This window comes from Ceratotherium simum, chromosome 32 (assembly GCF_057802395.1).
Source record: "Ceratotherium simum simum isolate JZ-2026a chromosome 32, ASM5780239v1, whole genome shotgun sequence".
Classification (NCBI taxonomy): Eukaryota; Metazoa; Chordata; class Mammalia; order Perissodactyla; family Rhinocerotidae; genus Ceratotherium; species Ceratotherium simum.
In genome coordinates this window covers 3251897-3277193 of record NC_141931.1, presented here as the reverse complement: position 1 = coordinate 3277193, position 25297 = coordinate 3251897, and the positions used below count along the sequence as shown (strand labels likewise).

Below are 25297 nucleotides of genomic sequence, written 5' to 3'. Positions count from 1 at the left end.
ATTCTTAACAGGAATGACAACTAAAAGTTTACCAGCTCTCTGAATGTGGTTTACTTTACCTAATTTTGTAACAACTCAAATACATTTTTGGAAGTAGCCTAATATAAATTACCAAAAAAACCCCACAACCCACTGAAAAACAAAAAAACTACACTTTTGGACATCCAACATAAACTTTTGAAGTCTATGAATTTTTTCTTCCAAGAGTTTCTAGTGTTTTCCATCTTTGCAGGGAATTCTAACTTTAAATTAAAGCTGCAGGTTCTTCTCACAGCCTTTACAAAAGGTTGTGAGAATCGTGCCACATTTGTAGAACCTCAACTGTAACCTTCAACAATGATGAGGGGTCATGTGGACCAGCTTGGAAAGATGGTGATGGCAATGTGTTAAGCTGGTCTTCCTATATCATTTTTGGAATTTTCATTGATAAAACGATCAGGTAGCAACACTTCAAAACATGGCACAAAGATATTTTCCATGCCATAATCTCTATTGACTTCATTAGGCTAAATTAGATCAGCCTTTCAAGGCTGGCCAGGAGATGGCACCTTCACAGAGAACAAACCCTCAGTTGCTCCAATTAAGAAACCAGCTTACTGTGTGGCATTAAAAAAAAAGTCTTGCCAACATAATTACAGCACAATCTTCTTGGCCACGTCAGTTTCTTGAAAACCTTGCTGATATCACTAAAACTGTCCCTTCCTATAAATTATAATTATCTTTTTTCTTATCATCTTTGAAAAAGAAAACTAAAAAGGTGCTCCCCCAATCCCACCAGATTCTACCTCACATCGTGCTATGTATGACAAATAATCCTTTAAGGTTTACTGTGTGGCAGACACTGTCGTACGCACTTTACATATATTAACTCACTCAGCTGTCTTCCCCTTCTTACACTTGTCCCCCAGTTGTGTGCTGGAGCTGCCTTGCACCAGCTCACAAGAGCCAGTTGTGCACATCTCCTTGCAAGTCTGTGCACAGTGACATCACATGGGCAGTCTGCAGTTGGCCATAGTGGGAATACTCACACTCCGGAAATTGGTAAACATTGCAAATTAGGACGTGACTCCCCCCTCCCCAGACCCAGTCCTTAAACGTTTACCAGCACACCACTGCTAATAGCTACTGATTACTCTCAGTTCTTTAACTGTGACATTACACACAAACATGGTCATGATTTTCAGACAAGGAATTAGTAAACATGAGTTTACTGAAATCTAATAGCACCTTATTTGGGGAATAATGTTATTACTCGAGTATGTTTTACCAGAGTTTCTTCAAAATATCTCCTATAGCAGTCTAAATATTGTTAAAAAGCAAAAAATAAAATAAAACAAAATAAAATGAAATGAAATACAGAATAAGTCTTCAGGTTGTCTAGGCGATTGACATTGTAAAAACCACCATACAGAATATTGGCAAAAAAAAAAACAATGAATTCCGTTTCCTAGCAGTCACTGGAACACTCTATTAATGGCAACTTTCACACAAGATTAAAAAGTCAATATAATGCCCTGAGGCACTTCTGAATCACAGAACAAAGACTAAATTGGAATCAGTATAATTTTATTGCAATGTAGTATATGCTGATTATTTGGAAACTGATCAACAGTATATAAAGATATGCTAATTCTCTAGGTTCCAGAACGTTGAATTAACTAGATGACCTTATTTCCCTGACCACAAAAAACTAGTTTACCCCACCAACTCAACAGGTTGTTAAGGACTTCCTACAGGTAGAAACATTTTTCCATTACTCTGTTCTCCCATAAAAGGGTTATGTGTTTGCAAATAGAATATTTTTAATAACGAATGTGCCTGCATAATAATGTTTATATCTAATGGAAGTAGTAGCCTGCATGCTTTGTATACAGTTATATCAAACTGACCCATTTTAAAACTTGGGAAAACATATCAGTTCCTAAGTAATACTTTAGAATTGAGATTTAAATAGATTATTTTCCTTTGCCAAAACCATTTCTATATCTAAATGTCATTAAAGATTGATGATCAGGTTCAAGTCTCTGGAGAATACAGCGTGTGCAGTGTGGCAGAATGGGACGATGTGGATGAGGCAGAGACAGGCGGTCTGCTGCATGGCCAGAGCGAAGAGAAAACCTGGATCTCGGTGGACTGAGGCCTGCAGTGTTCAAACATACTTTCCACACGATGGAAAGGAAAACCTACACACAAGCTCTTTCATATAAAGTGAGGAAATACAATTTAGACTCTCTCTATGGTGAGACTGTTTTCCTAATAATAAAATCTGGCATAAATTGATGCTTAGTAACTTAATAGAAGGAGAGAGCAAGACTAAAGCAGATGGATGAAACACTGACTCGTATTTGAGTCCCACTGTATTCATTGTGTATTAACAATTCTTTTCTAGCATTCTCCATAAGAGACCGGCAATCATTAACCTACTATAAGAACACCTCATCCAACTTATCCTATATACCTTATTTTTGTTCAATGACAATTTGTTTTTGTCATGTCCAATTCAATAGGATAAATACAGTTCCTAAATCACAAAATTTGCCACAGATTTGTCCAAAAATATTCAACCTCCCTATCTGTCAATGCAATATATGTTAGTGACCCACGATATTTAACAAAACTCAAGTGAGAGTTTAGGTTTCTAGTTCTTTCTCTTTCTAGGAAAAAAAAAGAACCATGTATATACATTTCTTAACAAAAGAGTTCCAAAACCAAAGTGTTAACAGGAAAAAGAATAGAGATTACACATTTAAATATAATCTTCCTAGTATGGGGAACTCAGAAATCACTTAACATAATTTAATTTCCATGCCATTGACATACGATCTGGCCTAGATTGAAATCCCTCCTGGATCCATTTATATCCCACATCCTACACACAGACATTTCCCCCTTCGCCATCCACGACCACTAGATGGTGCCGTGGCGCCCTGTTCCAATGCGGTCTCACTTACTTGCAGTCTCTGTCCTCCAAATCGAAGTGGGGGTTGAAGTTGATCATAATTCTCTGGTAGGGGTAGGGAGCCTGAATCAGCCATTCACATTTTTCACTTGGGTGATAAGAATGAGGATAACCGGGAGATGTAAGATACCCGGGGTTTTCAATCTTTATGGTATCGCCACATTTACCTGCAATAAAAATAACATTTTAGTAGATCTTTTCCTGACAACCAGTTAGATATTCTAGTTTTATGTATAAATTGCCAGCTATTAAACATTCCGTAACTTCTTGTAGGGAACTCCAAGAGGTCCCTGCAGGTTCTTCAGGTGGCGCTGAGAGCAGCACCCCACCAAGAACACACTTTGGTGTGTTGGCTCCGGAGGAAAGTGTACTGAGAGATCTGACACGGCTCCACCCCCATCCCCCACAAAGTTCCGTCCCAAGAAAAAGGCCTTCTAGCATTAAAAACAGTAAATCCTCTCAATGGATGTTAACATGCTCCCCAGGGAGCTTCTGCTAGACTTAATTATCCCTGAAGAAGTGTAATCGCATTAAGTAGCAAGTTCTAAGTGGAAGGTGACTAAAAGATGCTATCCGACCCCTTGTGTCGCTTTTTGATGATAAGCCTGGTCTGTGTCATTGATCAGTGGGGATTGTCTTCCAAGACAAACCTTTTTTGTTTTTGTTTTATCTGCCCATAAATCTAAGTGATTTTGAGTTATCTCTGCTCTTGAGATCCAGAGCAACAGAGAACAAAGTATAGTTGGTGAAGCAGAAATAATTCTGCTCTATTGCTCCAAGTAAAGTTGTTCAGGCTTGGAGACCAGATCAAAGCAATGGGAAGGTAAGAAAAATAAATAGCCACACAGCATTAATTCTAATTACCTACATGTTGAAAAAAACCCCACCACCCTGAGGTCTGGGTGCTCCACATGGTAAGCCCCATTCTCACATTCTGGGAAAGGCAAGCTAACTAGTTTTGAGCCTGCATTTCAAAAACTCCCAATGTGAAGTGATTCACTGAGAGCCAAATAAACCAGTCTCAGGGCTGCTTTATTGTTTGGCATAGATTCTCATTGTCACTTTTTATGATGGATTTCAGGCTGGAGAGCCTCACCCTGAAATGCTCCCACATTTATTGATGCTTAATTTTGAGCAATAAAAATTCGGTGCATAAACTGTGTAAGAGGAACAGGTACAAAAGCAGTGAAATATATAAGCCTATCAATCACAAATTTTCAGTAATGGTATATATAGATTTCAATATTGCATCTAATAGATTCCCTGTGGAAAGAGAATGGCATTCTTTGCTCTCAGCATGAATTTATAAATCTACAGAATTTTATTACAGGAAAACCAGGTCAAATGGAAATGAAAGATGAAGTGCACATCAAAAATGCATAAAGCTACATGCATTACAGAAATCATTTCCCATAAATTAAAAAGAAGACAATATAAATTACATTGTTTTTTCTCAATTGCTCGATGTTTCTATGATTTTTAGACTGAGGGTAATCTTATACTGGTTTCCTTCACCTTGGCTTTTAAAAGCTTAAGGTTTGCCAAGAAGAAATGATGTTGCAACTGGAGTTGAGAATCTCAGCTAATGATCATATTGGACTCTGTTGTGAGATTCTGCTGAGGCCCTTGCATTATTTTAAATGTGCAGAAAACTTGGAAAGTGACCCCATCTCATTAAGTCTCCTCCAGCTCTGTACAAACATCATGGCAGTGTCTGGCATCTGTTAGAAGAGTGAAATAAAACAGCACTGCTTCTAGTCACTCGACAGAGTCACTTCAGAAGACATTTAGGTGGACTTGGTACTACACCAGAGCTCTTTAATCTGTGACTTCTGAGAAAGTGACAGTGTAATAAGATAATGTGGACTGGTAGACTCCCTGGCTCTGTTAAATCTCTCTAACAGTTGATTAAGAAAGAGCAATTTCTAATGACTCTGGACCATTAGTCCTAAATAAGGTTAATGAATTAATTTAGCAGACACTGGTACTCGAAGGAGTGGACATGGCTTTAAGAGGTCTGCTGAGTTACACAGGCATTTACTGGCTGTAGCCACCACAAGCACAGCAACAGGGCTTCACAGGCAAGCTTATGGACTGAAGCTCAGGTTCTCCGCACTCCCCAGATTTCTGTTAAATTATATGTATACATTCAAACACATACACGTATACCTGTATATACATGGAGTTTCCAACCTAAAGTCTGAAAGCTCCTTGCATTAGGCTTCAAATCCATCCTGTGAACATCTCCACCACCGACTTAACGCCAGGAGTTGTGGAGGGCAGAGGGTGAGTTACTATAATTTCTAAAGTATAACCACTTAAGCTCTTTCCATTGGAGGAGAATATTATTTCATCCCCTGCCAGATTATAGAAAGATGCCACCAACTCAGGTTCATTAATAAATTGAACTCCACATTCACAATTGTGTGTGTGTGTGTGTGTGTGTGTGTGTGTGTGTGTGTTTTGCTTGGAAGCATATCTTTTAGAACACTGCTTGGTAGCTGTTAGGGAAATCTATTGCTTCAATCACAAAACCTCCAAAAACCATATTAGAGAAATTAACTTCCATCATAAAGACATGATTTAAATTCCTCTTGGTAGGACCCCTCCACTTGTGGTCTCTTATTAAAACAATATACCACAGTAAGTAGGGTATGTTCTTTTCTTCTAATTACTCTCATTGAAATCTAAGCCAGGCAAAAGTAAATATTTGATAATTAGTTAATAATTGCTAAGGCCCTACTGTAAAGAGAATTTCATATCCTTGCCTTCACCTACTTTACACTGCAAGTCAAACATGTCTACAACCAGATCACATTTTAAAACACATTATTTAGGTTTCAGGATTCTGTTTATAACCCAGCACAGTCTTTCATTTACTTAACAGTGAGTGGTTTTAAAGCCGAGTGGAAACTGCAGCTACGTGAGGGATTTTCAGATATCCTGGTGTCTTACACTGTGTATATCAGGTTCCTTTATTGACACTATGTAACTTTCATTCATGCTCCAGACGGATTAGGGACGATTTACCAAGGCGGAGGAGGGAGTTCCATCAACCAGCAAACCGCTATCTCTTGCAGGCACCCACCAGAGGAAAGACTTCAGAGGAGCTGCAGGAGAACCAGGGAGTTCTCCTGGTAAGTGTTCATTAACTTTCAACAGCCATCAGATTTTTGAAAGGGAGTCTCATCTAATTGCCTTTGGGAGGAAACATTATTAAGATAATTGGTGTGCCGATCTGGGAAGGTAGGCAGCTCTGCCTTGTAACAGAGGTAGGAAAACCCCCACAGCCAACCAACCAACTTCAGGAGGGAGCCGCAGTACTTGAAATCTTCCTACCCCAAACCGACTGATCTTATTTCTCCGCCCGGATAAAAGTTTCCTTCGCCCAGGAGGTGGCTACTCCAGGTTCATCCCGGCAGCTCTGCGTGAGCCCGTGGCTGGGGCGGGAAGCCCAACCCCGGCCGGACGCGGGAGCCGGGGAGCCCGGCGCCGCGCTGTCACACGCGCCTCCGCCTGTCACTTACCGTTGCGAAAAGCGCTGGCCAGGGCGAGGGCGAGGGCGAGCGCGGCGCCGAGGAGCGGCAGCCCCCTCTCCATTCTCCCTTCGCCGGCTCCCCAGGCAGACGCGGGAGGACGAGAACGTGCGGGGAAAATCGAGCCAAGGGGGAATCTCAACAATCCGAAGCGCTTCAACTCCGCCTAGAGCTGTAAAATCCTCAGTCCGTCCTGGAGAAAGGAAAGCAGCGAGGCGATGCCTGGATCCGAGAGAAACGCTTCTCTTTTTGTGTCTCAAGTCGCCTGCATCCTGTCATTTAGCTCCGGTTTCCTCTCTCTTTTCCCACACTTGTTCCTCTTCCAGGAGCCACTGCCCGGGCCATGTCTCAAAAAAAAAAAAAAAAAAAACGGGGGGGGCAGCTGGGAGGGGGCGGAGGGAGGTAGAGAAACGCACACCAAAGCCAATTTCCAGAAAGAAAAAAAGAAAAAAATCCGGCTTGTTTCTGGACCCGTTGCAGCCGAGGAGCTGGCGCCCAGGGGAGGTCCGGGGTGTCTGCGTGAAGGAGAGGAGCAGGCAATGAAAAGATGAGCGGGAGACCGAGGAGTTTCACCAACTGCACCCCCGCCTCCCCCCTCCCCCGTCCTCCCCTCCCCTTCAGGAGCCCTCCGCTCGCTTCCTCCCTCCCCTCTCCCCGCACGGGCTCGCCAGTAATTGCCTGACAGGAGACCGGGAGGAACAAGTTTCCCTCCGTGTGCTTTCCCCGTCCGTCTGTCCGTCTCTCCTGGAGGCCCTACAGGGATCTCCACGGGAAGGGAGGCGCTGGGGGTCTGCGCCCAGGGCGGTGGGGGTGTGTGTTTGGGGACGGGGCATCGAGGTCAGTGCCAGCGACAGGGTCGGGCTAGCCTACCTCGGCGTGCTCGCTCAAGACCCCTGGGGGAGAGGGGGCAGCTCGCGGAGGATCTCCGGGATCCAGCCGCTGAGGAGTGCCGAGCGCCCGGGAGGTGGCGGCTGCTTCTCACAACTCCAACCCCCGGCCGGCGCCCGCGGCGGCGAGGAGCGCGGGGCCAGCCCCCTGCCACTCCCCACAGCGCCGGCCCGAGACCTGTGGCAGAGAGCAGCAGGGCGCCCCTGGACGCTCCGGGCCAGGGCTAGGGGGACAGGCGGAAAGCGAGGCTGGAGTGGGAGACGCACCGCAGAGCCGGGCGAGGGTCGGCAGTGTGGCAGGCACGTAAAGCCGAGTCAGCCCACTCGGGCAGGCGAGCCTGGGCTGCAGCCCCACACGGCCCTGCCCTGTATCAGGGCGCGCTGCTGGGCGCCCATCGCGCCTGGGTGCCCGCCGCGCGCCGCGGGCTCCATTGTTAAGCGCGATTCGGTGCCCTCTCTTCCGGGGCAGAGGGAACGCCGGAGGGTGGGAGGTGATGCGCCTTCCAGCTAGGGGGCAGCCGTCGCCCGACCCCGCCCAGCCTCATGTCTTGGAGCCCAGGTGTTGGGGGATTTGGAAATTAGGGGTCCAGTGGCCCGTTTCTGTGCATCCCGGGGGAGGGGTGCTCTTGGCAGGGCTCTCACGGTCCCCGCTCCCGGCCACAGGCAACTGTCACGTCAGCCGTCTAGCTCCTACCCACCCCCACCTCCCACGGCGTCCTCACTGTGGGCTGGCTGCCCCCCAGTTCCATCCCCGAGGGCTTTCCGGGAACTGCTGCAGAAGGCCTCTGCGGATGTGAATAGCAAGGACATTTCAGGGAACAAACAGGTTTCGATCAGGCCCTTGGGAGGGGTAAATGCCCCCGGACCTCCTCCGAAGGAGTTCGTGGGGAAGGTGAAAAGGTCACTACACCTTCTGGAATTGGCGTTCAGGAAGACATGTCGGAAGCAGAGCCTTATTCCTACCTGGTGCAAAGAGCTGGCAAAGGGGATTTAGGAATGTTGGCAAGGAGACCCTGGTCAAGGTTTTGGCGGAAGGACTAGGGGGTTTAGGCGGAAGAGAGAAAGACAGCCCAAGGCGCCCGCGCCCCCAGCGAGGGCTCGGCGCTCGCGGGTCCCGGCTGGGTGCGGTGACGCGCGCCCCTTGGGGTGCACGCGGGTCCCCCGCCGCGCGAACTGCACACCCGGCACCCGCACTCGCCGCGTTCTCTCTCTGAGGCAAGCTTTCTTTCTCGCCCGCCCCCGCCTCCAAGCTGGAGACCCGGCCCCCTGGGCGCCGCGAGCCGGCCGTGCCCACGAACGTCTGTTTCCCTCACCAGTTTCCTTTTTCTCGGCTCTCGGACCCCTGGGAGGCGCGGGGTGGAGGGTGGCGCTACGAGGCCGGGAGTCAAATGCCTGGGTCGAGTGGGCGGGACCGTGGGCAGGCCGGAGGCGAGAGGGGGCGCCAGCCGCTCCCAGCGCAGACCCCGGGGAGCAGGCGCTGCGGAGGAAAGCCCGGGCGCTTGGCTACGACCGGCGCGCGTCGCCGCCTCCCGCCTTCCTCTCCGCCCCGGGCGCACCCCCGCCAGTCCCAGTTCCCAGCTGCGCTGGCGAGCGGCATCATCAGATTTGGGGTGACCCGGAGCGACCTCAGTACAAGGCTCGGAGGGAGAGGCGCCTCTTAGAGCCTGGCAGGTTGACAGAGAAGGGGAACCGGGCGGGTGCAGCGGCCGGCGCCTCCTGGAGTCACCGATACCCGCCTTCTTCCTAGTGGGATCTGGGCGGCCGCGCTAGCTCCAGGGAGCCGGTTTTGACCCGTCTGTGCGTCGGCGGGGTGAGCGCGGGGGCACACGCGGGAGACTTGAGCTGTGTTGTTTTTAGAAAACTGCCGCCAATCTCTCTTCCCCTTTCCCTGCTGAGTGTGCATTTCCCAGCCTGGACCCACCAAGCTAACAAAAAAAGCCACCAGATCATGCACTCAGAGAGGGACTGCCCCCACTCCGCAACCTCGCCCCCTCCGGATCCTTCCCGTCTTTCCCCGGGAAGCGTTCCTCTAGCGGGTCAAGGCCCCGAAAACGCCTGTCTCCTTTCTTGCTCACCAGCTGAGCGCTTTTGCCAGCCTTTCTCCAACCGACTAATAAGACGTGCGCTGTGTACTCTGGGAGAAATATCGTAGTTAAGTTCTGCCTCTGAGTTGTCTGGTCTTAGCCGATCTGAGGCTTTTCTAGACTCCTTGGTTTCCACACAGTACTGGGTAAATGGAACCCTACCGCATGGATTGATAATTGCCTGCTAGTGGGTTGGTCCAGAGCAAATTGTCCTTGCTAACAACCTCTTTCCTCTGCTGTTGGATTCCACTAACTGCTGAAAAGGGTCAGGTTTAGATTTCTGCAATTCCCTAGCAAGGGAGACAGACCGACCTTTACGTGAGAATAAGTGATAGACAGAGGAAGAATTTGGCAGTGTTCCTAGGTTGATTATATTTTGGTCTCATGAACACATCAGTCTTCCTGACATCACAAATCCCCAGACTAAATAGGACCCAGTTCCACTGAAGGGGAGATTCATCAACCCAGAATGTCCGGCAGAGGCCCTGGTGGGCAATACCCGGCCCCATGGACTCCCACGCAGGGGCTGCTGCAGGAACGAGACACTCCGCTTCCGCCTCCCGAGCCCACCTCCCGAGCGGGGCTGGAACCTGGCCCGTTATTAAGAAGAGACTGGGTGGTAAATGTTTGATTCCTTTCATCAAGCGCTCATCAATTTATCAGAAATAAGATGAGACCCATTGCTCCCAGAAGGCCACTTAAGCCACTAACTTCCTCAAAGTATTTCAGGTTGATGCAATATGGAGATTCAGGTTGGTATTTCAAGACTGTATCAAGTCAAGATTTTTAAAGCATCAAACCCACATATTTTGGAAAAGCAATAAAACAACAGATTTTTAGTAGGAGCTAACCTATATTTGAAATGTAAGAATGGAAGGAATGAAACTGGGAAAAGATTAAAAATTGGAATTTAAATTAATATACTATTTTTAAAATAATTCTATTAAAAATGGCACTTCCGTCAAATGACTCTCATTCAAGAGGTGTCTTGTGGACCTCATAGCTATCTTCTTAATTTGGATTGGCAGAGGAAGGAAGAAAATAAACAACCTTTACTTTCTGATCCTTCATTTTTGGCCTTTTAAAAGTTACCTTGAAAATTCTTCAAATATTGGAGAAAGGACTACAATCTAAAGTTTTAAAACAAAGTTACAATGCAAAATTTTTGTAATACAGTATGTGCAATAACAAGATGTAGAAAGACAATGCTGAATTTTGAATCACGTTAGTAGATGCAAAACATTTGTTGGTACTGGAGGTTAAGGGCTAGAATTTGAAAACTGTATATTATTTGTCTGAAAGAAAAATCTTAGATTATTCTGCCTTCATTGAATTACTTCTTAATTGAGAAAATTATAATAATAATAATAACCAGTAGAAGCACTCATCAAATCAATAAAAACATCATGAGAGAGCATATTCAAAATTTCAAAGGACTGTTTTCAAGTAGGATGATCTATAAAATATCATTTGAGCAATCAAATAGGGAAATGGCTATCTCTTAAAATTTAATCATAGTTTTATACAAATAGAGAACTAAAGTTTTAAAGAATTTTGAAAACACCATTAAAAATAATTTTAAAAATATCAAATGGAGACCAAAAAAAAAAAAGTCCAGAAATGTTGAATTTATTCTAACAGAATTTAATTTTATTTTGCGTTTTTAGATGACTCTGGCTGCTACATGGAAAATGGGTTATGAGTGGATCAAGAGAAGAAGTAAAGAGGCCAGGTAGGTCTAGAGTAGAATCTAAATAAGAGTAGTGTGAACAAGGATCATGGAAGTGGAGATTGGAGGAGGATGTATTCCTGATGTATTTAGAAAGTATAATCAACAGGACAGATGAAGAGATGGATATGCCAGTGAAGGAGAAGGTGTTGTCAGGGATGACCCTTAAGGTTCCAGCTTCCATAACTGGATGGGTAGTGGTGAGAGATAGCCTTTGCATAGGCAAGGAACACTTGAAGACTAGTGCAGAAGGAAGATCATGAGTTTGATTTGGTCTAGATTCAGTTTTTAGTTTCTGAGAAAATCAAATGGGTTAGGAATACAGAGGAGTGGTTTGGATTGGAGATACAAATGTGTGAGTCACAGATGTATAGTAATATATCATAATATAATAATACAGTAATTATAATAATATAATAGTCAAAATGGATGAAATTGCTGAGAGAATTGGAAAAGGAGGCCAAGACAGAACATTGAGGAACACTTAAAGGCTGAGTTGTCAGGATGAGCCAACAAAAGACTTTGAGAATCAGCAGCTGGAGAGGTAGGAGGAGAACCAGGAGCGTATAGTGTCATAAAAGTCGAGTAGAAGGGAGATTTCTAAAAGGAAGCGCTAGACAAAGGAGTTGAATAGCATCGAAAGTTCTAGTTGGATGAAGACTGAAATGCAATTGGATGTAGCAGCATGATGGTAACGGAGAGTTGCCTGTAACAAGAGCGGTTACAGTGGAGTAATGGGGGGACAGGGCTGGAGGAGAGACTGGAGTGGGCTAGGGAGTGAAGGAAAGGGACAGAAACAGCAACGATGAGCAGAGATAATTCGCTCTGAAAGTTTCTACTGAAGGGGAGGAAGAGGTCTAGTGTGGAGGGAGGTGGATTTTTTTTCTTTTTGGTCTGCTTCGGAGGTGGGGTATTCTTGAACATTCTTAAATGCTGATAGGTAGAATCTAGTATTGGGGGAGATGTTGAAAATAAGGCACAGAAAAGATAATCAGTGTGTAAACTGCCTGAGAAGGCAGGAGGGGATACAGTCCAGAGCCCAGAAGGACAGACTTCCCGTAGATTGGAAGAGGGACAGCTGCTCTGTTATCTCTGTAGGGAAAGTGTGGAATGGGTGGAATGGGTGTAGTTACAAGTGGGTTTGTCTTTGTGAGAGGGGGCATTTTCGCTCTACCCTCTTGCATCTCCTCCTGTCTCCTATGATAAGAGGGAGGGGGAGAGGGGCTGAAGAGTGTCCGGAGAGCAGTGAAATTGGAGTGGAGACCCGGCTGAGCAGAGAAGCTCTTGTTGTTGTTGTTGCTGTTGTTTTCATAATTTTGTGGGTTGAAAATTTGAGCTAGGAACACATGTTTCTAGAAAAATTGGCTAGTCTTTCATGAAACTCACAAAAATCTGTTTAACTCCTACTGAAGTAGTAACAGGATGTTAATGGTATTATTTCATCTTTAGTGACTCAAAGTAGCTGCTCAATAAATAATTTTAAACAAGAGAATTTTTCTAGTCATTGTTCACAACATGTTCGTGAATGTGTCCGTTGATGTACAGGAAACCATCACTCCGAATAACTCTCTGCAATAATGCCTTCCCCGACTCCCATCCTCTACTTTTTCCTTTATCCTCCTAGAGAGGGCCAAAGAAGAATTTAAAATTTTCATTTATACCTTATACCAGACATCCACAGACTGGCTTATTTGGATAATTCATGTGAAATACAACCAAAACATTTCTTCAGTTTTGTCAAGTCAAGAATCACCATCAATATTGCACATGTTTGTCACAGAGATTTACGTGATTTTTTTGCTTGCTTTGAATTGTTACACAATTTCCTGCCTTGATAGCTCAGTCAAACGTATTGGTAGACTATTTGCCAATGGGCGTTATTTTCAACAAAGCCTTCTTCCTTCACTTTATTATGTTAAACCATCAGATTCTCTAAGTAGCTTGCCTCCCATGTAGGAGGTGATAAATTAATACTTCCTGGTTCATTTCCAGCTGCAAAATTCACTGCCTAGAAGGCCACACAAAAGCTTGTATGGCATGAGGAAGTCACGCAGAACAACGCAGGCTTAAGGGGAAGTTTTATATTTTAAAAAGTCTTCCATCTGTAAGTACAACAGGTTACCTTTTGCAGGCACATTTTCCTCCTGTTCAAATGCTATGAACACCCCAGGAAGGACAATAAATAGCAATGTAGACGGGAAGAAAGAATATTTGGTAAGAGACACTCCTACACTTTCTCTCCTTGATTTTTTCAGTATAAGTTTTAGATATAGAAACTGGAAATTATAGAAATGTAAAAGTTGAGACAGCAAAATTGTAAAGTGACTGGATAAGACAAAATATGTAGCTTTGAATTCTGAAATGTAAGACAGAAAAGCCAGCACACATTGGACCTTTCTAATTAAAATCTGCATTCACAGAGTTCAGGGTGGACCTGGGTATTACCAGCCTCTGAAGGCTCCACTTCTCCCCCTCACGCCACACGTGGAAGGACCAAGATACATCGCAAGTTCAGATTTGGCAAGGTTATGCAGCAATTCTGTGATGGAATAAAATGTGGGAAATTGATGTTTTGAATTTAGGTTTGTATCTTAAAGAAGATGGAAGTAAAGCTTCATAATAAAATAAGATTAACTAACACAATTGATTTATTCTTTTGAAAATTCACAGTAATATCCATTGGCTTGTGTTTTATGAGGTCACATGGCTTCTTAAATTCATACTGGGCTACTGTCTCTAGTCTGGTATGCAGACGGACATTTCTCCACTGTGGGTCTTTTTCTGGATTTTTAAACCTGTTTGTGATTTCACAGACTTTGGAATTATGTTGAGGCATGGACTGGGTGTAGTCAAACCTACTCAATTCAACTCATACTCAAATTTACACATACTGAAACTTAATGTTGTCTGCCAAAGTAAATTCCTGTCTCATTGATTTTTAAAATTCTTTGGATTTGGTTTGAAAAGGTCTGCCTTGGGTTTTTAAACAGTTATCTGTCTTAGACAGATCAACTCTGATATCTATGTAGTTGTTATTAGTCCTGATCATGTCGAGTGGATATCTGTTATTATGTAGATATAAGACAACCACCTGCCTGTCACATATAAGAGGAAGCATCTCATAAATTCCAGGATATATGAGCGGGTGGTAATTGGGGCTGTCAGCTGCATATCAAGAAACACAATCTGGATTAGCTCAAACAAAAAGGTGATTTAATGGTCACAACGGGGCAATAAGGAGTAGACCTGGCTTCAGGCATAGCTTGGGCCAAAGATTCCATTGGTGCCAAGCAGCAGGGTATCACTGTCTTTTCATCTGAACTGGCTTCATTCTCAAGCAAGCACTCTTCAGGCGGTGTCAAAGGGAATGGCAGCTCCATGCTTATGTGGTCCTTCCTTTGAGGTTGTGATCATACAGAAAAGATTCAGAGGTAAGGTGCTCTCTCCCCCCCGAGTATATAATTACCTTTAATAAAATTTGGATTGGCTCCACTTGGATTATGTGTCTGTTTCTGGGCCAGTCAGTTGTCAAGGGAGATAAGTTACTCTTGGTAGCCAGCCTGGGTCGCTTGCCCACCCTGGCTATGGGCATGGGGGCACGTCCTAGGCCAAATGCAGACAGATAATCTCCAAGAGAAAAAGAGGGTCTCTGGCTTCTGTGGAGAAAGAGGCAGGAATGCCAGGCCATCAGAAACCACAGGTGTCCACTATTCGGCAGACTACTCTCTTTGTTATTGGTTAGTTGTTTTCAAGTGAAAGCATATGAAACGTTCGGTTCTTCGTTTTTATTAGGGTTGATATTAGTGTGTTTGTTTTGCTTTGCTTTGTTTTTAGTTTCTTATCTAAATATCCAACTGTGGCATATAGAATGAATCCATAATTTTTATTTTAAAATCTGAGGCTAGTGCTTCTTTCAGGGTTAGCTGTCAGGAAAATTATAAAGCAGGTGAAGGAGTTCATTTTTATCTCCATCTCCTTTTTGGTGAATGTCCTGCAGTTTATTCTCTTCTCACTGCTCCCTCACAAGGACCTTTAAATAAATTTATCACTGTAAGAGCACGGTACTTAACCTAGAGTATAGGAGATTTCAGGGGCCATGTTATCCAAGTGGGGAAGGTGTTAGAGGCAAGGAACCTTCCAGGGATCCTTCTAAGGATACTGAATAAGGAACCTATGCATATTGGTGTCAGAGTATACCACTGGAGTTCAGAAATTTTAAGCTGCTTTGAGGGGGAAATGAAGACATATTAACTTTGAGGAGATTGCCATGGAGACGTGGCCTAAGAGTTATCGTTGAAGAATTTTCCCAAACAAATGAAAAATTTTTAGGGTGACATGATTGGTGGACTCCAGTTGTGAAGTCTGCAATAAACAGCAATCACATCATAAAAGGAAAGGCTTGGAACAGTATGTTTTTCTGCAGATCTTGTGTGGTATGTTTCCTTGAGGTATGTTAAGCCTCATGGAACAGAATTACTTGGCTATACTGAGATACACATGGAACAGGCCCCACACGCATCTGTAGTGCCAATTTTTTTTACAAAATGTTATGCTTTAAAAATTTTTTTAAATATATGCTTAATGGGGCTGGGAACAGTGACAGGGAGAGTCTCCCCCCTGAAAGCATATAGCAGAAAGCACAGCTTAATTTCAGAGCACTGCAGTGGGAGTTCAGTCCCAGCTCTACCCCAATTCTGTGCAGTTCTGAACATCCTGCTGGGCCAACAGTGTTTTCGGCTGTAAAAGACAGGCGCTGAATGAAATCGTCTTTCAGGACTTTATCAGTTGCAAAGTCTAATGATTCTACTGTTGTGTGAGCAGTTTTTTAAGCACAGAGTGGGCGTGTCGTCATGCATCGTGTGAAGCCTGGGATAGAATGGGTGGAGCGCTGTACCGGGACATCACATGGAGCAGCTCACGCTGGCACTGGCTCCTTTGTACATCTGATATTTGAAACCTTCTTAGTATATTTTCTTTCTGAATTGTTTGTGTTCCTACCATGGGCCATGAAGCTCTGAAGTGGACGTGGAGACCATGTCCTGTGTCTCTCTGTACATACTGTCAGCTCTCAATAAGAAATATGGTAATAGAATAACATACTCTGAGAGGAAAGGCAGGGAATGATCAAAACCACAAGAGAAAGCCAAACAAAGAAACCACAAAACACACAGACACAGACACCCCTCACCAAAACTCTTCTCTGCCTGATTTCTCTTCAGCAGAGGGCAAGTCAATATTCCTATTCAGCTGGGAACAGGAGTACTTATTTCATGAAGGATATTTGTGAGTTAACTAAATTAAAAATTTAAGGAAAAGATTTATTGAGAAAATATGGGTTACAGCATGGCTGTTCCTCTTTATGTTCCTCTGATGGCATGCTATTGTGCTACTGGACGCGGCCTGCCTTTCTAGATGCCCTGGTCAATGGAAACAGAATGTGCACCAAACTGGGCTTCTGCTCCTTCGCTCCCACTTCCACTAAGGGAGCAGTAATGGAGCATCGCTGGTGCTAGGTCAAGTAGAAGACAAATAACAACACATCTTGGTTGTGGGTCTCCGTTTATGTTGTCTCCAGCTTCTATACCAGGGGTATATTATTTTTTAGAGCGTTTTTTAGGCCAGTCTTGAGCTTAATTGCAGAGTTGCGCATGAGGATGGGAGCTCTACCTACTGAGTACCATGCTTTTGGCAGACAAGGTTTCTGGGGCAATTTTCCATTCTCCAGAGATATCGGATGGGCTTGCACTGACTAAGCTGTGGCTGGCTACAGCAAGCACTCTCATATTACGAAGTCTGGGAGGTGGGTTTTGTTGCTAATATAAAACAATTCCTCAGTGACGTGCTGGCCCAAAGCATGAGGGGGTCAGAGAGGAGCTTCTTCATCCATCTAACAAAGCATTCCTTTGCTGTGATTTTGATACCCACATCTCTTAGTAAAAGTTGTCCTTGGAAAACAATATAAATAAAATAAAGTTTTATAAAGCTCCCAAAACATTCCACCTTTCTGCCTGAGGCTATAATGACTACCCTGGTTTTAAAATCCCTTTTCTTGTTCCTTCTGAGTTTTCCCATTTCATGCTCCCTGGGAGTTTCTCTGTAAAATAAGCCTGTGGAAAATGGGTAATGAGGAAATCATTGCCTTAATTGAAGGTCACATCTACAAAAATCCAGGTAGATGTACTTTGGCTGATGGAAAAATCCCCCAGAGTGATATCCTGCTGCCATAAAAGAGAATCTCGGGTGTAATTTGTCAGAACCATGGTGGCCCTGGTTGGCATCCTGCACATTGTCTTTCTTAATCTCACAACGAGGTAATTTCCATTACTGGTGACTCCCCACATTGGAAGAGGAAAAGGAAGCGCCCCCAAAGGCTTCCATAATTAAGCACAAACACTTTTACAGTATTAAATCAAAGCCGAATGACTTCCAAATCCCCTTGGTGTAGAGTTCATGGACCCTATACAATTGTGGCCTTTCCGTGCCCGTTCGGTTCTGACTAGATTAGTACTGTGGCCTTGTTATTTTCTGTTGCTTCTAGTGCTTTTCTTTTAAAAGAAGAACAAAGAACGTGATTTTTTTTGTTTCTTTGCTTTCTTTTCTTTTTGGTTATTGTTAACATCTAGTGTTGACACACTTTTTAGCCTAAAGCAGAGAGGACATTCTAAATATAAAAGACACTGTATTTTCAATAACTTGATTTCCTAAACTGCGGGAGGATTCTGGGCTCTGTTAGACTGCAATGTAAGCATTTTATAGGGGTTCCCATGACAGCATTATTAGCTAGTAGTTGCACCTAAAAAACCTTCTTAATTTATTTTTTTTTTTGGCCAATTTACTTTCTCTTTCTATAGCTACAACTATTAAATATACATTCTCAATATCTTAATTCCTCTTCTTTCCTTGGTGGAATATTTTCAGTTCTATAATTTCAGCTCCTGCTGCTTATTTTGGGTGATTATAATTATGTGCGGTTCCTAGCCTAGGAATGGGTTATGCTCTAGATGTCTGTTTCAAAATTAGTTGGTTACACAGTCTTCATTGCCCCTGTAAGGAGAGGCCCTAAGAACTGAGGACATCAATTTGAAGAAGAGGGTCAGAGGGAACAGATGTTATCAGTGGGGCCAGGGATGGCTTTGTGGTCTAGAGGGGAGCAGCAGGTAGGCAGAAATCGCTTATTCTTTGTAAATGGCTTAATTTGGAAGTTAGGGGCTATCTTAGTCAAGGTGAGTATAATTATAATTTTAAAATCAATGATATTTCACTCTTATAGGATCATTTGATACTTTCAAAGACTGGAAGTATTCATCACTTTTCTCTTAAAGCAAGGACATCTAGTTCTCTTACCTCAAATCATGTCTTTATGTTTTTGCTATTGGATGAAAATGGTTATGTAGATTGTACTATTTTTAAATTTTCAAGAGTAGATTTGGAAGGTTATTATTATTATCCTATACTCTTCATTTTGTGACTCATTAATATTCTTTGCACTTTCATTTAGCTTTTAAAAAATAAAATAATGTATCCAAGTATAAAGTCATTTGCAAAGTGACCTCAGTATCTTTTGCTTCAAAATTACTTCAAAATTACTTCAACTTACTATATTGTGCTATTTATCATATCAAATTGCCATTGTTTGGAGGCAAAATGATGGTTTTGAAATGATTTCAACAATCTGGAAAGATATTTAAGAGATATTACCTCCAATCCTGCCATAATTTTTTAGATGTGTTCTCATTGCTGACAGTTGTTTTGTAAAATCTTTAATTGCTGTTCTCTTCTTTGAATGTTGTAGTCTGGAAATATTTAGACAGCTTGCTGTTATGTCTGACATATCCTTGAGGCCATCAGAAAGACTAGCTCCTTTTCCCAACACCAATTTGATATTTCTTAAATATCCAGGGTGGAGTTTAGAAGACCTGGCTGACATGATCAATAAGCCATTTTGAGAATTGCTCAGAACTCCATTTTATCTTTTTTTAAGAAAAACAACCTTTAAAATCAGAAACCCTGGCATAGCACTCTCCAACTGTGCCACAGAAGGACATAGGATGTTGGTACTTTTTCCTCTCTATTTTTGTCTCCTACCAAATCATAGCCCTGGAAGGGAGCTTTAGAAATCATCAATCTGTTCCCTTGCCTTCATGCTAAACATCACAGAGAAGAGATAATCGACCCTGTTCTAAGAGGCTAGTCAGAGGAAAGTATTTCAAAATTAACCAACAAATATTTGTGCTTACTTTGTATATAGAGCAGTATAGAGAGAAGAACATGGCAAAGTATAGGACATTATCCATACCCCCAAGAATCTTACATTTCCTTTGGAGAGGATAGATTCATAAATGTGCGTTAGAGCACCATGAGAGACTCCTGAATTTGGAGTAGATCTAGAAGATCTAACATCTTGACCACTGCAAATACAGTAGTCCCCACTTACCCACGGAGAATATGTTCCAACACCCCCAGTGGGTGCCTGAAACCCCGGATAGTACCGACCCCTATATGTACTATGTTTTTTCCTATACATACATACCTATGATAAAGTTAAATTTATAAATTAGGCACAGTAAAGGATAACAACAATAATTAATGATAAAGTTGGTTTTGGGGCCATGATTAAGTAAAATAAGGATTACTTGAACACAAGCACTGAGATACCACGACAGTGGATCTGTTAACCCAGACGGATACTAAGTGACTAACGGGCGAGTAGCGTATATAGCATGAATACACTGGACAAAGGAATGATTCACATCCCATCCTGGGTGGGACAGAGTAGGACTATGCGAGATTTCATCACGCTACTCAGAATGGCGCTGTGGGGCCAATGGCGCTGTGGAGCCGGCCAGTGGCTTGGCGGTTAAGTGCGCGCACTCTGCTGCTGGTGGCCTGGGTTCGGATCCCAGGCGCGCACTGACGCACCGCTTCTCTGGCCGTGCTGAGGCCACGTCCCACATACAGCAACTAGAAGGCTGTGCAACTATGACATACAACTGGGGCTTTGGGGGGAAAAATAAATAAATAAAAATTATAAAAAAAAAAAAAGAATGGCACTGTGTGCAATCTAAAACTTATGAATTGTTTATTTCTGGTATTTTCCATTTAATGTTGTCAGACTGCAGTTGACTGCAGGTAACTGAAACCCTGAAAGCGAAACCGCCAATAAGGGGGGACTACTGTATGTCCTCTGGACATTTCTGCCATTTGATCCTGTTATTCATCACCGGGAAATTCCAATTGCTAATAAATTCTACCCATTTCTAAATCCTAAAACCTTTAATATGTGATAATTAGGTCTAGAGAGGTTAAATGACTATTCTAGAAATAGTCAACCTGGATACAAATTTTGGCTTTACCAATTATTAACAGTATGACCTTGGGAATATGACTCGATGTTTTTGCCTTTGCATTTCACATTTGTAAACTGTGGAAAAAACACCTACTTCATAGGATTGGGAGAGTTAAGTGTTTAATTTTCAGAATATTGCCTGATATAGAGTAAGTGCCCAACATATTAAGTGGCATTTGTACAACGGTCATTCCAAGATTTGACTATACCTTTAATGTCTCATTTCCTCTATTTTCCTCTGCCTGTTCTTTTCCAGGTGAAACCTCTCCATTTGTGTAATTAATGATGTAACTATTCAACTGTTGATCACAGAATACAATTTCATAACTGACTCAGTCCTCCTTGTCGACTATTAATGTCACCCTTACTCCAAATATGGTATGAATAGGAAAGAGTGGGTCAATTACTATGTTCTAAATACTATACTTGTAATATTGCATCCCAAGTTTGCAAAGCATTTTGCCAAAAAAGATGAATAAAACATAATCCTTTCCTTCGAAGATCTTACTGTCTAGTAAGAAAGGTGGTCACATAAACAACTTTCTTATTTCCTCATTTTTAAATCTGAAGGGCCAACCATGGGTCACCAAGCACTTGAGAAAAGCCTGCAGCATGAAAGTGAGACATCAGAAAAGAAAACTGACCCCAAAGGAAAGAGAGACAATTCAGGGAGGAAAAAAGAACTTAAAAAGTACTCAGAAACTATGACTTGTATACTCAGAGAGAGACTCGAGACGACATTGCACCTCAAGATGCGGCAGTGTGCATAAGATGAGTCCCAAGAGGTCCTCAAAGTCAGATAATAGGGGTCTTCATTTTATTGATAGTGTTTTTCAAAAGCTTAAGTTTGTTCTGGACTTAGCTTCCAATTTTGTGAAATGCTTGAATTGGTCTATGTCTCTGTCACCATCATTTCGTTCTCTATGTGCGTTCTTTCTCAAACCCAAGTTCATTGGTGAAGTCCTAGTGTTAGCACATTAATTTCTTTGGAAGATATCTTGTTTCATTCCTTGCTGGAATATTATTATGTGTGTGTGTGCGCGTGCACACACATGCCCAATATCATAGTTTTGTTCTGTTCTGTTCTGTTTTGGAGACTCCTATCTCTTTAACTACACACGTACTGCAGCATATAGCATCAAATGATTTGGGAGCTTGAGAACCTTAAAAATGACCTCGTTTTACAGGTGAGAAAACTGAGGCCCAGAGATGTTTCCAAAGGTCACACGGTCATTTGAGGGCCCAGCTCAGATCTACTGGTCCCTGGCCTGATGCATACCAAATAAAAACTACAAAGGCCCAGAAAGCAGAGTGGACTTGAGTAAGAACGGGACTTGAGCTGAGCCTTCAAAGATGTGTGGGAATGACGTAGCAGAGTTTCTAATCATTTCTAAGTGTAGGATAGAGGGAATTACATCAAGTATTAAAAAACTGTTAGAGGCAGGAATGTGTGAGATTTGTTTGAGGACAGTGAATAGACTTAGAGAGAAGATTCATGTACTAGAGTACAGGGCATGAGGTTGTTGCTTGCATACGAAGGGTCATTAATGCCAAAGAAAAGGATTTTATACTTTATCCTGGAAGCAGTTAGGAGTAACTCGAAGTTCTTTGAATAGGAAAGTAGCATGTTTGGTAGAGGCTCGGGAAAATGTGTCTTGTCATTAAATGGGACTGATTGTATTATAATGACAGTGGACGCAGGAAGACTGAATGGTGCCATCTAGGTCAACTAAGGATGAGGAAAACTAACATTCTCTTCAAAAATTTTTTTCCATTTGAAGCCATTACATAATAAGACATGGAGAAAGAAAAATTCAGATGAGCATTTCACCTTGCATTTCACATGGCTATAAAAGAATATATGTTTTTTAACCTCTAAATACTTTTTGACCTTCTTTCTGCTTAAAGCACAATTGGTCTTTTCTGCCTTTCTCCATTGACTTCCTAGACATTCTTCTTCCATCTGGGTTGTTGACATCACTCCTTTCTTTTTTTCGTACTATGTTCCACCCTGTGATCATTCCACCCTTAGCCCTCTTTCCTTCACACTCCAAATTTCACTGGTTGAACCTGGTCACATCCTGGGCTTCAGCTCTCACCTATAGTGTGTGATTCCTCGAATCCATTGTGATCTTTCTATTGAACTTCAAATGTATTTTCATCTAGGTGGGCCACAGCCAGTTCAAATCCAAGGAGTCCCAAATAATTTCATCTCACTCCTCAAGCCACTTCCCCCAACTTTTCTTCTTCTTGGCCTCTTCATCTTGGTTACAATTTCCATTGAGATACAAAAGGTGGGGACTTGAAGGTTCCTGTGGATCTTGGAGGTACCCCTGCTTTGATGTTACAATCCATCCAGCTGTACCACTGTCTAAAATATCAGATCTGCCTGAACACCTTTATGGTTTCTCCTTGTGTTTAGGATAAAACACGCATTCATAGTAGAATAAATATATTCCCTAATAAGCCAGTCTCGGATTCCTTCTGGAATCACATTGTGCTAGTCCACCTGGTTCACCCTCTTGTTTTAGGAGCTCCCACTTCTATGCCTGTGTGATTTGCTCACACAGTTACCTCCTCATTTTTCAAAGCCCGGCTAAGATATCAGCTCTCCTGTGAAGTCTTCCCAGATCCACTGGCTAGAATTAGTTCCCACTTTCTATGATCCCAGTATTTTGTTAATTCTCCTTCTTATTTGGTGTTCTGGTTACTGATGTGGTTTCTGCCTCCTTTATTCGGCTACAAAATCCTTGAGAAAAGGGGTCTTATTTTATTCATCTTTTTGTCCTAGGGCTTAGCAAGTTGCCATATAAAAGTCTGTCAAATTGAATAAAGAAATAATGGAAAGGTTTATGTGGCGGATATTTTCTTTCTGATGTTATCTTTCTAATTATTAGAAGACATGGAAGGCCTGGGAGGAGAACTGACTTATAATGAGCATTTACTTTGTGCCATATACTACACAATGTGGTTTACATATTCTCTCATTTGATCCTCACAGGGACTTTATAAAATTAGTATTATTATCCCCACTTACACATAAGGAAAATGAAGTTCAGAGAGTTGGAGTCACTGGCAGACTCTAATTTATAGATTCCAGGTCTTGGAAGTCAGTAAAAACTAGGACAAGGACTCAAATTAACTTGATGTTACCCTAAAGCCATAGACATGTTAAATGACTCAGAAGAATGGGAAGTGGTTTGAGTTCTATGGGAAAAGCTTTATAAATATGATAATGCCATTTTCTTATTCAAAAACCTTTCAATTGCATTGTTTTTGCCAACAAACTAACTAAATTCCAATTCTTCAGGTTAGCATTTAAGAGCCTTAAAACTGGACGATGACATTCATTTCTGCTCTTCACTGCCATTAATTCTACCTACACACTCTGTCCTGCTGAAGTGAACTACCCGCACATATGCATCTTTCTATCTTTCCACTTTTGCTCACTCTTTCTCCCACCTGGAATGTACTTTTTCAGCAATATGCTTGCAGTATTAATTATCTTACTTAACCCTATCATAATTATATATGTGGTTTTCTAAAGCTTTTGGAAAAATGAAATTCTTAATGAACCAACATTGCAAACTGTGGCATTTCGGGAATGTGAGGCTAGAAAAATTATCCTAAAGGAAAACAGATTCACCTCAGTAAATTATAAAAGAAACAAGATGGTTAGTGCTTTCGTCAACAAGATGAAACATTGCTAAATGCTAGAATAGAAACATTGCTTGAAACATGGAAAAATTATTAAAACTTAAGGATATAGAAAGTTTTTTTTTTAGCTACCCATCCTAAGAGATCATTCTGAACAAACTTGCCACACTCATCAACCTTCTAATCTAAACTTTCACTCAACTAGTTCTTTCTCTTACCCCATGCCCAGCTCAGTTATCTATGGCTCTGGACTTGGCAAAATATCAGGATTGTCCCATTCATCTGCCTGCTGGATTCGGTCCAGGATTAGCCACAACTTTGCTTAGTTCTCTAGTTTTCCGTCAATCTCTGGTCCGGCATGTATAGTACAGTAATTACACAGTTGTACAATGGAGCATAATGTATATTTCCCAGCACATTCAACTCTGTGTTTTTTTATTACAATTCTCTAACTTAGGGTAGGGTGGGAGACAGCATCTGTAAAGACGATTGAAGCACAGCTGTTGGGCGGATCCTCCCCATAAATGTAAACCTGAGGATGGGGGCTGACCTCAGAGCAACTCCAGAGTGGGCACACTCTGGGATAATTCCCCTCACCCCTCCCCAGCCCCACAGAGGCGAGTCTACTTCTGTTCACATATTTTTTATAGGAGTTTAAGTTTTTCATGGGTTGTGAGTAAAACTTTATTCCTCTAGATGAGCAATGGTAAACATGTGTGACCTTCAGAGAAAGAGCACATTCAAATTAAGCCTATTGTTTGAGCTTTATGGCTGTCTTCCTCAGGGAGTGTGTGAAGTCTCTTGGAGAAAAAGAGAAAAGAAGAGGAAATAAAAAATCACGTGACTTGGGACACTGAGAGTTGTATTCACAATCTCTTATCTGAAGTTTCAAAATCAAATGGCTCCGCTGCCTTTGTTTATTTATTTATTTATTGGCTACTCATTTGGAGGCCAAACCTGACTAGATCTGACAAATCAGTTGGCAAGATGACCCGATCTGACTTGTTCCTAGGCTATTAATAGTCTTTATTTATTCCACTTTGTGTGAAAATTCATGGTTTTGCTACAGAAATATTAAAATGTTTGATTAGAGGTTGCC

At 42.5% G+C, this 25297-nt stretch overlaps 1 protein-coding gene across 5 annotated transcripts in view; it reads right to left on the bottom strand.

Moving 5' to 3' along the window:
- The window catches only part of NRP1 (neuropilin 1), a 134131-nt gene extending 126706 nt beyond the window's left edge, over nucleotides 1–7425 (bottom strand). For all 5 annotated transcript variants that reach the window (XM_014783549.2, XM_004425239.3, XM_087420639.1 and 2 more), the window contains exons 1-3: nucleotides 7366–7425; nucleotides 6487–7010; nucleotides 2952–3126 (exon numbers count right to left, since the gene is read on the bottom strand). In XM_014783549.2, the coding sequence (XP_014639035.1) occupies nucleotides 2952–3126; nucleotides 6487–6559 (248 nt within the window). In that variant the 5' untranslated portion in view covers nucleotides 6560–7010; nucleotides 7366–7425. The remainder of the gene's footprint in view (nucleotides 1–2951; nucleotides 3127–6486; nucleotides 7011–7365) is intronic.
- Nucleotides 7426–25297: the final 17872 nt, after the last annotated feature.